At 42.9% G+C, this 12,165-nt stretch overlaps 3 protein-coding genes across 3 annotated transcripts in view; 2 read left to right on the top strand and 1 right to left on the bottom strand.

Moving 5' to 3' along the window:
- The window catches only part of LOC121640415, a 601,409-nt gene that overhangs the window by 158,537 nt on the left and 430,707 nt on the right, over nt 1-12,165 (bottom strand). The gene's annotated exons all lie outside the window — the stretch shown is intronic.
- Nucleotides 1-12,165, top strand: part of LOC121640441 — a 292,781-nt gene that overhangs the window by 248,020 nt on the left and 32,596 nt on the right. The window lies entirely within an intron of this gene.
- Nucleotides 8-1,058, top strand: LOC121639458 (gastrula zinc finger protein XlCGF8.2DB-like; the record flags this gene model as incomplete). The annotated part of the gene is made up of 2 exons (XM_041984687.1): nt 8-941; nt 1,036-1,058. Coding segments are annotated over 2 exons (957 nt in total), but the record flags the coding sequence as incomplete, so codon positions are not given.

The following is a 12,165-nucleotide window of genomic DNA, read 5'->3' as shown; positions in this document are numbered from 1 at the left end:
CCTTAAATGTGATGTTTGTGGTCACATCTATAGTCATAAAAGAAAACTTGGGCTACACATGAGAATCCACACAGGAGACAAACCATTCAACTGTGATGAATGTGGACAAAGATTTACTCAAAAGTCAAGCTTAACCCAACACATGAGAATCCACACAGGAGACAAACCATTCAACTGTGATGAATGTGGACAAAGATTTACTCAAAAGTCAAGCTTAACCCAACACATGAGAATCCACACAGGAGACAAACCATTCTTCTGTGAGGAATGTGGACAAAGATTTAGTCGCAAGTCAAACTTAAACATACACATGAGAATCCACACAGGAGACAAACCATTCTTCTGTGAGAAATGTGGACAAAGATTTAGTCACAAGACAAGCTTATACCAACACATGAGAATCCACACAGGAGACAAACCATTCTTCTGTGAGAAATGTGGAGAAAGATTTAGTCACAAGACAAGCTTATACCGACACATAAAAATCCACACAGGAGACAAACCATTCTTCTGTGAGGAATGTGGACAAAGATTTACTCAAAAGTCAAGCTTAACCCAACACATGAGAATTCACACAGGAGACAAACCATTCTTCTGTGAGGAATGTGGACAAAGATTTAGTCGCAAGACACACTTAAACCAACACATGAGAATCCACACAGGAGACAAGCCATTCAGCTGTGATGAATGTGGACAAAGATTTAATCACAAGTCACACTTAAACCGACACATGAAAATCCACACAGGAGACAAACCATTCTTCTGTCAGGAATGTGGACAAAGATTTGGTCGCAAGACAAGCTTAGACAAACACGTAAGAATCCACACAGGAGACAAACCATTTAGCTGTGATGAATGTGGACAAAGATTTACTCATAAGACCAGCTTAAGCCAACACATGAGAATCCACACAGGAGACAAACCATTCAACTGTGATGAATGTGGACAAAGATTTAGTCGCAAGTCAAGCTTAACCCAACACATGAGAATCCACACAGGAGACAAACCATTCAACTGTGATGAATGTGGACAAAGATTTAGTCACAAGTCAAGCTTAAACATACACATGAGAATCCACACAGGAGACAAACCATTCTTCTGTGAGGAATGTGGACAAAGATTTAGTCGCAAGACAAGCTTAGACATACACATAAGAATCCACACAGGAGACAAACCATTCAGCTGTGATGAATGTGGACAAAGATTTAATCACAAGTCACACTTAAACCAACACATGAGAATCCACACAGGTCAGAGACCTTTTCCCTGTGAGGTGTGTGGTGAATTATTTAGGTGGCCTGTCTCTTTAAAAAGACACATATGTCCATGCAACATAGAAATGGCACTTTGAGAATGTTTTCTAAAATTTGAAGTGTGTTATGAATAAATTATTATTATTATTATTATTATTATGGAAGCCGGTCATTGCTGCCACCTGAGGCTTGTCATGTAGCAAATGCCAGTCCCTGATGCCTGTTCAAAGTGGGTAGACCAGGCGCATCCTGGTCTCCTTCCCTCTGGTTGGCTCATCACCCAGCCAATCGCATCACAGCCTGCCAGCAACCAGGAAATAAAGGACAGCTGCTGTGTTCATTCTGGAGGGAGAAGCTGTTTAGCACAGATGGTTTCCCCCTCAGCTTGACAGAATTGTGGTGGCTTTTGACTGTATGTTTGCTGTACTTAGTGGTGGCATTTTGGCACGTAGGTTACCCGGAGTTTTCAGCAGGGTTAAACCTGAGTGTGTTGTCAGTTTAATGATAGTTACCAATTTCATTTTGGTTTTGCCTTCGATAGCATATAGCTGTTTTGGCTGCTTTTTGAGTTTGAGTTTCTCATGCCCCTATAGTGGGTCATAATAAAGTGGGGGCTCATCCGGGAGCTTATTTTCCCGTAATATATTTAGCACGGTTGGTGTGGAGCAGTGGGCTTTATTGTTCTGATCGAGATGGCTACGTCCTTTGACTTGGAACGGTGTCTTGCAGCTCCTTCCAGTGTAGCTCTTGACTGTTGCCGCAAAGCTGATCTTATGCAGCCTTTTCCCTGTTGGTCCCGAAACAGGCCATCAAGAGCCAGATTAAGGCTCTACTGGTGGAAGCTTGTGGGGTGTTAGAGGTGTCTGCAGAAGCAGAATTTAGACTCCCAGCCCGGAGATGACTGAGGAGGGACCGGGGGCTGAAAAGTCTGGGACACCCGTCACTCTGCCCCGGTTTGATCCACTTCCTCAAACAGTTCGGATGCCCGTGCTGGGGCTAGGTTGAAAGTCCTTTTGGCAAGATTGGAGCTGGAAGCCCGTGAGAAGGCTGAGGCTCGCCAAGCGCACATGGAGTTTGTATTATGAAAGTTGGAAATAGAAGCTGACAAAGCTGTCAGGCTCCAAAGGTTGGAGCTGGAGGCTCGAGCCCAGGCACTGCCCACCTTGGCCGCCACTGCAGCGGCAGCTCCTTCTGTTTCTGCCACCTTTGATGTGAGCAAGTGCATTTCCTCTGTGCCTAATTTCTGGGATATAGAGGTGGACTCGTATTTTACCGCATTTGAGTGCATTGCAGGTACGTTGGAATGGCCATATGATGTGTGGCCCTCATTGTTGCAGTGAAAGTGAACTGGAAAAGCACAAGAGGTTGTTTCAGCTCTGCCATTAAAGGACAGCTTGAGCTATGACACAGTCAAAGCCGTAGTTCTCCAAGCTTACGAACTCGTACCTGAAGCTTATTGCCAGAAATTTCGCCAGCAGATACAATCTGCGGGGCAAACTTATGTGGAGTACAGATGGAAATGAAAAGTACTCTCTTTGACAAGTTGTGTGCAGTGTTAAAAGCTGGTGATTTGGTATCTTTAAGAATCAGAATCAGAAAGCCTTTATTGTCATTGTAAACCAGAGCATACAATGAGATTAGGGGGTGCTACTCTTTATGGTGTTTGCATCATAATAAAAGAATATTCAAAAATGTTAAAAATAAGGCAAAGGGAGGAAATAAATAGAAATAAAATACTTAGTAAATATAAATATGGTAAGTACTAAAAAGCAGATATATACATATATTTACAATTGAATGTATTGCACTTAGAGACTTATATTGCACAACGCGGTTTGAGTTTCACAGTGGTGTGATACTTGTTGCAGACTATTTCACATGTGTGTGATGATTCGTCTTATTGGGTGTGTTCTCCTTATTGTTTGGTTTGTTTATGGGAGTTCGGGGCACTGATGGCTCTGGGGAAAAAGCTGTCCCTGAGTCTGTTTATACGGGCTTTGTGAGCTCTGTAGCGCCTACCAGAGGGCAGCAGGTTGAACAAGTAGTAGTTAGGGTGGAATGGGTCCTTGACGATTTTTGACACTCTGCTGTGGTACCGAGAGCTGGCTATTTGGTCCAGGGGGGGGAGGGGGCACTTGGTGATCTTCTGGACCGTGTTGATCACTCTCTGCAGTGCTCTCCTGTCTGCTGCTGTGTACCCAGCGTACCACGCTGTGATGCAGTACGCCAGGATGCTCTCTACGGTGGCTCGGTAGAAGGACACTAGCAGCTTCTCATTCAGGTTGTTTCTCCTGAGTACTCTCAAGAAGTGGAGTCGCTGCTGGGCCTTCTTCACCACTGCTGTAGTGTTTACAGTCCAGGAGAGATTGTCTGAGATGTGGACGCCCAGAAGTTTGAATGAGTGGACTCTTTCCACACACTCTCCATTATTGAGGAGGGGGGTCAGCTCTGCTCTGTTCTTGCTGAAGTCCATGATGAGTTCTTTTGTTTTTGTGGTGTTCAGTGTAAGGTTGTTTACCAAACACCATGCTTCCAGTTTCACCATCTCATCTCTGTAGGCTGACTCATCTCCTCCTGAGATGAGCCCGACCATGGTGGTATCATCAGCAAATTTGATGATGGAGTTGGAGAGATGAGCTGGTGTGCAGTTGTGTGTGTACAGTGAGTACAAGAGAGGGCTCAGTACACAACCTTGTGGGGATCCAGTGCTGAGGGTTATGGTGGGGGAGAGATGGGGGCCAAGTTTGACAGATTGTGGGCGGTCTGTGAGGAAGTCTCTGATCCATCTGCAGATGTGTGAGGAGAGCCCGAGATGGGAGAGTTTTCCAGCCAGAATGTCCAGGATAATTGTATTCTATAGTCTATAGTCTATGAAGAGCATCCTCACATAGTTCCCCCTGTGCTCTAGGTGGCTCAGAGCTGTGTGGAGAACTGTGGTGATGGCGTCCTCTGTTGATCTGTTTGCACGGTATGCAAACTGGAGGGGGTCAAGTGTGGGAGGTAGTCGGTCCTTGATATGTTGTGCAACCAGTCTCTCAAAACATTTCATGATTACAGATGTGAGGGCTATAGGCCTGTAATCATTGAGGCTGTTGATTGTCTGCTTTTTTGGGACTGGGATGATGGTGGCTGATTTCAGGCAGGAGGGAATGATGGCTTGTGACAGAGAATGGTTGAAGATTTTGGTGAAGATGCCTGACAGCTGGTCGGCGCATGCTCTAAGTACCTTCCCAGGAATACCGTCTGGGCCGGCAGCTTTCCTGGGGTTTAAAGTCTTCAGCACCCGTCTCACTTCATGTTCCTGAAGTGTTAGTGTGCTGCTGCTGGAGTTTGGTGGGTGTAGAGTGGTTGCTGTGGGGTTTACTGCTTCGAAACGGGCAAAGAAGTGGTTAAGCTCCTTTGCTAGGGAAGCATCAGCACCCACAGTGATGGAACTATTGTTTCTGTAATTTGTGATGTGTTGGATTCCCTGCCACATCTTGCTGGGGTTATTTTCAGTGAAGTACTCCTCTATCTTATTTTTGTAGGCCACCTTGGCTGCTTTAATGCCCCTCTTCAGGTCAGCCTGGCCTCGCTATACAGGGTCCTATCACCAGACCTGAAGGATGAGTTGCGGCGTCTGAGAAGCTCCTGAACTTCACTGGTCATCCAGGGTTTTTGATTAGGGTAGATCCGTATCCGTTTATTAACTGTAACAGTGTCCATGCAGGTTCTGATGTAGAAAAGCACAGTCTCTGTGTATTCCTGTAGGTCCTGCTGATCGAATAAATCCCAAGTGGTGAGTTCGAAGCAGTTCTGTAGCTGAGGGAGAGCTCCCTCAGGCCAGGTTTGAATTATCTTTGTTTGTGGCTTTGTTTGTCTTCGCAGGGGGGTGTAAGTGGGGGTGAGGGACAGGCAGAGATGATCGGATCCAGAGAGATGGGGGAGGGGGGAGGCTCTGTAAGCATGTTTAATGTTGGAGTAAACATGGTCCAGTGTATTATCCCCCCTGGTAGCACAGTTCACGTACTGGATGAATTTAGGAAGCACAGTCTTTAAACACGCTTGATCGAAATCACCAGTCACAATGAAAACTCCATCAGGGTGGGCTAGCTGTTGTTTGTTTAGAATAGCGAGCAGGAGGCTAAGGGCTGTGCTAACGTTAGCATCCGGGTGTATGTAAACAGCCGTCACAATAACTACCGTGAGCTCCCTCGGTAGATAAAAAGGCCTACATGAGACTGCTAGGACCTCTAAATCAGAAGAGCAATGCGTGTCAATGATCCTGCTGTTGTTACACCATTTGGTGTGCACGTAAACACAGAGTCCCCCTCCTCTGCTCTTACCCGAGCCCCTGTTTCGATCTAGCCAGTGTAGCGTGCGGTCCGTCAGCTGAACTGCGGCGTCCGGAATCAGCGGATGAGAACTGGTGTTAGTGGAAGAGTTTAAGAGATGCAAACCAGAGTGCATCATGTTGTATCTAAACGAGCAAAAGGTGATTTCGCTTTCGCCTGCTGCATTGTTAGTGGATGAATATGTGCTGACACACAAAATATCACTGCCAGTCTGTGAGGATAAGTTCCTCAATCGTTCTGACTGTTCCGACTTTCAGAAAAGTGCTGAGGTAACAAGCACTCACCCTGTGAAAGAACTTTCATTTGTGAGAAGTCCTGAGGTGCGGGAGTGCTTTTATTGTCACAAACTCGGTCATCTCATTGCTGAGTGTGATGTTTTGAGACGCAAGAACCACCGCAAACCACAGCCGCAAGGTGTAGGTTTGGTCTGGACACAGGCTCTCTGCAGAGGTTCCCAGTCCCTCATCTCGGCTGATGCACTGCCTTTTTCCGACGCTACTTCATGTGGGCATAATGTAGTAAACAAAGGAATAGAGATGGCATATGTGCCCAGAGCGGTACATCGTGTGCACATTAGAACAGATTTAATTAGTGGTATTTTTCCTGTAGCCGTATGTCCAGAATTACCTCTGAAGGGGATAACTATGCTAATATGCTAATGGGGAATGATATATCTGGTGGTCGTGTAGTATTAGATGTTCCTGTAGTTGATGCTTCACCAGATTCCCATTTGTTATACAGTTTGTATCCAGCTTGCGCAGTAATTTGTGCATAAGCTCGAAGCCAACGCCATGCGGCTGGTCTTTCAGACACAGCCTTGTTGCGTTTATTTGTGGAGGAACCTGTTCCTGTTCACATTCCTCTGACTAAGGACGTTGCTTCATGAGAAGCTGATGAACAGCCTAGCGGAGAAGTCTTGTCATCAGACCCTGATTCTGACATATTACCACTAGCTAGCGAGAAACTAATGGAGGCTCAGGCTTCATTTTCACTCATAACAATAGAAACTGGTTTATTTAACTTTAACAGCTGTCCACTGCTTACATTATTTGTTGCACTCTCTCATACCCCAAAAGTGGGTCGTAACAAATTATTATTATTATTATTATTGTTTATTATTATTAAACATGAGAAGTTTCCTCCAAAATGGCAAATAAATCCCAGGGTGAGTGTGGTGTGTATTCTCTCTTGAAATAAGCTAGGCTTTCGCTTGCTAAAGAATTCTGTAGTGCCAAACCCAAATCCACGTGAAGGTGTAAATCGTCAGCCAGACATGTATGTGTACAGAGCATGGACAAACGCTGACGTAATGAAGGCACCTGAAGGAATTCCCAAGCCTTGGAATGTTGAAGCATGTGTGAGAGATGTGACTGGTTTGCAGCTGAGTTTCAGATTGAATGGTTTGGAGGTGGAAAGAGTGCTGAGATGTTAGTTGGGTGCACAGTGGCACTCTGTTGCTGGAGACTGGAATGCAAATGATGCGGATGGTAATCCTCTCTCATTTAACAATGCTGATTTAATTCAGAGAAGAGATGCTCTGTATGAACGAATGAGAGCTAGATGTCAGAAACACACAGACTGGACTAACATTAACAGATGTACTCAGAAAGAAGACGAGAAAGCAGTTGACAGACTGAGATGTGTTTTTGATACAAACAGTGGACTGACCAGACCAAACCTACCAAATCCAACATTTATGATCAACATTTAATGAATGCTTTCATAACAGGTGTATTGAGCCCAGTTCAGACATGCATTACAAAGTATATGGTAACACACCTACAACAGGTCCAGATGAGGTGCTGGAATATGCTAAACATGCAGAAGACTTTCTGAAAGCTAAGAAAAAGAACAAAGACAAAAGTGCAGACACTTATTTTGAGGATGACCGCAATAAATGACTCCAATAAAAGATCTGAAAGTTCCTAAATAAAATAAGTTTGATCACTGCTGAAAACAACAGTAGGGACTCAACCCTTTTTACAGTCATTTCTTTCTCCACAGATTTGTGACTCAAAACTAAATTAGATTCTTACTCCAAGAACTTAAATTTCAGATATTTACCAAGTAAATTAAATGGATGTGGCCTCTCATCCGTGTGAGTTTTCTTGCGTCCACTTTTGACATTTATAATAAAACCTTTCCTACATGTTTAACAAGAAAACGACTTTTCACCTGTGTGGATTCTCGCGTGGACCAACGATGTATCACGATATGTGAAATCTTTACCACGTTGTACAAAGATGAAGCAGCTTCTCTGACTTTTTATTTAAAGCACCACTTTGAATATAAAATATGGCAAAAATATGGCCTTTCGCCTGTGTGGCTTCTTTTATGGTCACCAGTATTTCCTGAAGCCTGAAATATTTCCCACATGTATGACATATAAATGGCTTCTCACCTGTGTGAAATCTTATGTGGGCTGACCGTTTAGCAGAATCTCTGAAACGTTTACCGCACGTTTCACAAGGACATGGCTTCTGTCCTGTGTGGATTTTCTTGTATTTAAACTACAACTTGAAATTAATTTTTCCCACATGTTTTACAGGTATATGTTTTTTTTCTCCAGTGTGGCCTTTAATATGTAACAGTGATGAGTGAATAAAGCTTTTGCCACGTTTTGCTAGAATAAGGTTTCTCACCTGTGTGGATCCTCATGTGGATCTGTAAGTATCGACCACATCTGAAACTTTTCCCACAGAATTTACAGGAATATGGTCTCTCACCTGTGTGGGTTCTGTCATGATTCATCATTATACTCTAAAGACTTTTCCACAAATGACACAGTTTGTAGATTTATTAACCTCATCACTGTTACACCAAGTCGTCGATAAGGGAGAGTCGTCTTTATTGTTCCTGTTACTTCTTTTCTTTTTCTTCTGTCGTGTATATGTTGCTGATCCTGAGTCTACATGTTGTCTTGGTTCTCAGGAACAGGAGTGTTGTCAGAGATATGCTGGTCTCTGTTTAGCTCTACAGCTCTTTACAGAGGTCATTATCTTCATAAATAGGAATTACCACAAAGTTTCAGTCTCCTGCTTCAGTACCAACTGCTCTGAGTTCTTAGTAGGGATGAAGTCCTCCTCTTCCTCTTTAATGGGTAGAGACTCTGGTTCCTCCTGGTTCTGGCTGGATTTGTTCTCTGGATCATAGGGCTGGCTGGCAAGAACCTCCTCTTCTTTGATGACATGTTGTGGGAGAGCTGAAGAAAATAAAGGGACACAAGAAAATTTTTATTACTGGATAAAGAAAAAAAACTGCAAACAAGTTATTGAAATTTCAAACCATTTAAAAGGCTCATGGTATATTTGATGTTTTTTTTTTGGCTTTTCTACAGTGTTAATGTGTTTTCACCTAAAACACACAAAGACAAGAAGTATACATTCACATTTTTAAATATGTTTTAATAGGTTTTTTTGTTCTTGCTGATATTTTAATGGATATTTATAGACTTTGTTTTTGTATGACTGCAGTCTTGTCTGTAGTAATTGTTGATTAGTACTGCAGTGCAATTTTCTGAGCAAGCAAGCGGACAATAAAGTATTATTTCATCTTATCTTACGTTTGTTTTGGTATTTTTATGCAGAAGGAAGTCTATCCAGACATCATGTATAGGCACATTTGGACAGAGAAGTTCTAAGAACGTAGTTCTAATAACTGTCCTAGTTCTATGAACGGTCCTTCTCCAGGAGAACTGTTCCATGTTGCATTCCCACATGAGTTGGGGGCGGTAACGGGACCGATTTGATGCATACGTCTGCGACAGTGACGTGTGACTTTAGCGCCACATAACAAGAAAACAAAACCCACGAAAAACAAAACCGCTCAAAGTAACACCGGCAAGCTAATATGGAGAACGAAGAGATCGTAGTGTTCATGCTCTGCTTGATGGAGATGTTACTGATGGACGATACAACCAGGCGTCTCACGTCGAAGCTGGAAGGCTCCTGAAAGTCAGAAGATGAAGAATCCAGCAGGAGATACTTCGCAGACAAAGGAGACAACGTGTAAGTTTAACTTATTAAACATGCGCTGATTGTATACGTGTTGTATGAATTAACATTTCAGACGGTTTTCTACTGTCTGTGTTGAGCAGATTACAATAAGTAAATATTTCAGACGGCAGGTTTATTGTAACTCGTGTTCTGTTTCAGCTCATTTAACACTCCTCACCGTCCGGCTGGTCCGGAGCAAAGCTGATAACTAGTGGGAAAAGGTTGTTCTCAATTTTACCAATGAGCAGTGGATAGAGCATTTCTGTATGTCCAGGGAGACGTTTCAATACATCTGTGGCCACCTGAAGCTGCACTGGAGAGAATGGACACAACCACCTGCTGCAGATACTGAAGGAGATGGAGAACAGCCCTGATGCTTTACCTCCTGCCTTCCAGCTGTGCCTTCAACAGAACATACATGTATACATGATGTACACATTTAAAGAGAAAATGTTCTATAGAAAACGCATCTTTTTTTATGTGTGTGTATGTGTGTGTTATGTGCAAAATAAAGATCTCATCATCTGCTTTAAGCTTTGTGTGTTTTATGGAATCATCAGTAGAAGGTGGAGGAGAAATCCGTCACTGAAGGGTTGGTTGTGACTGACTTATGGGTTAGAATTATGAGGACATAGTCACACAGATTTTACGTATATGAAGGTAAAAAAATAGAAAAAAATGGTGAAATGTTTACAGGTGTGTAATTTGTGTCCACAAGTATTTGATGCCAGATCTTGGTTAAACATGATAAACTTTGTTCTGTGATATGGAGCATATTATAAAGGTGATTAACTAATGTAATTTACACCCAGGGATAAGACTTAAAATGTAGCGACCAAAGATGGATTATTTAATATTTCATAGCTGTGATAAGTTAATAACTACTCAATATTTTTACTAGCTAATATTTTATAGATGTGGCCAAACCACATCTAACGGACACAAACTGAATATTTCAGACTCTTTACAAAGTCATTTATTTTTTTATAGTGAATACAGCAGTGCAAAAATAACTATTTACATGTGTGTATATGATTATGCATATCACACTGGCTTTTCCTGCCATCCTGTCCAGTACACCCAGAGACCCTCCATCACAGATCTCCGCTGGCTTCACCTCCGCCTGTCAAGCTGCTCGCTCTTCTACCTCCTTTGTGCCAGTTCCTGACAGACTTCAGGATGTTGAAGCTGCATCGCTTTGCCTCTGCTGTTCAGCATCTAACAGCTCGTTCTGCACAGCAGCCAGAAGAGTGTCGGCCCTTTTCCTATTTCATGGAAAAAACAGGGTGGAGACAGATACTTAACACACAGCAACTATAATAAAATATGTTGAGTTGTAATAGTGACACTCAACAAGATGCATGTACAATAGGATGTTTTTACCTGGCAGCAGGCTGTTGGTCGACGCTGGCTCTGGTAGCTGCTGAATGGATAAACGTTTTAGAAATAAAATACAAGTTATAAACATGAAGGATGGCTAATAAAGCCAACTTTTCATTATAATATATAGTGTAAAATTCTTAATTGTCCAGAAGTACACAAGTTGTAATAGAAGTCATTTAAACTGGAATTTGACGTAAAAAAAGTTTAAGTCCAGTTGAAATGACTGAGTCTGCTTTTACAATCAGTTCTGTGTGGCTCCATCAGTCCCATGAGCATACATGTTAACATTTAACTTTGTTATCTCCATTAAATCAAGAGCAGAGATTTTTATGTGCATTAAATCTACTTTCTTTACCTGATCGATGCGGCAAGAGCTGCTGGTGGCAGCAGGAGCAGGATGCTGTTTGGCTCCTCTGATGAAGTAAACATGGATCAGAACCATATTATATACAAAAAAGATGGAAAACAGGTCAAGTAGATCAGTTCAGCTATCCGGGTGGTATCTGATGAAAACTCTTAGGTCTATACAGAAGCTTTAATGCTTCTTGTCCTGTTTACTAACCTCCAAACTCCTCTGAAGATGTTTTCACTGCGGATGATCGCCTCTGCACGCAGGAGTCATTTGCTGCGGCTTTGCCTGTGTTGGCATGTTGGTGGTCCAAGCTGTTGAATTTACTGATTCCGCCTTATCCCCACGTTCTCTGACAGAGAACTGATCGTCAGGAATATTTTTATATTCTGCTGCGAACCTTCAAAACCTCTCTGAAAATCCTCTGTGGCGTAGACGGCCAGAAGAGCGTCGACCTTGTCGGTCCATTTATCACATGCTCTGTTGTTGTTTTTGTCTATATGTGCAACCGCGATTTTTAAATGTGCCGGGTACACAAGATATGGAAATTTGGCAAGGGGCTACGTAGCTACCAGTCACGAAACACCTACGTCATGAAGGTTCCTATAGAACCCCGAAAAGACCCTGCCTCGGACCAGGAGCTAAAATGGTTATAGGAACTGAGGGCTTTGGCCCCTAGTTCCTATATATCCGAATGCACGAAAAAACGGCCTGGTTCCTGAAAAGGTTATAGGAACTGCAAAAGGTTCCTACAGTCGAAAAGGGGCTTATGGCTCACAAGGCTTCAAAAACGCTTAAAATGGAAGTTAAGCAAACAACAGTCAGGACCAGTCCCCCCACCCGAAGGTGGA

Source organism: Melanotaenia boesemani, chromosome 5 (genome assembly GCF_017639745.1).
Source record: "Melanotaenia boesemani isolate fMelBoe1 chromosome 5, fMelBoe1.pri, whole genome shotgun sequence".
NCBI lineage: Eukaryota > Metazoa > Chordata > Actinopteri > Atheriniformes > Melanotaeniidae > Melanotaenia > Melanotaenia boesemani.
Note: the sequence above shows the minus strand (reverse complement) of the source record. Positions and strands in the feature narration are given on the sequence as shown.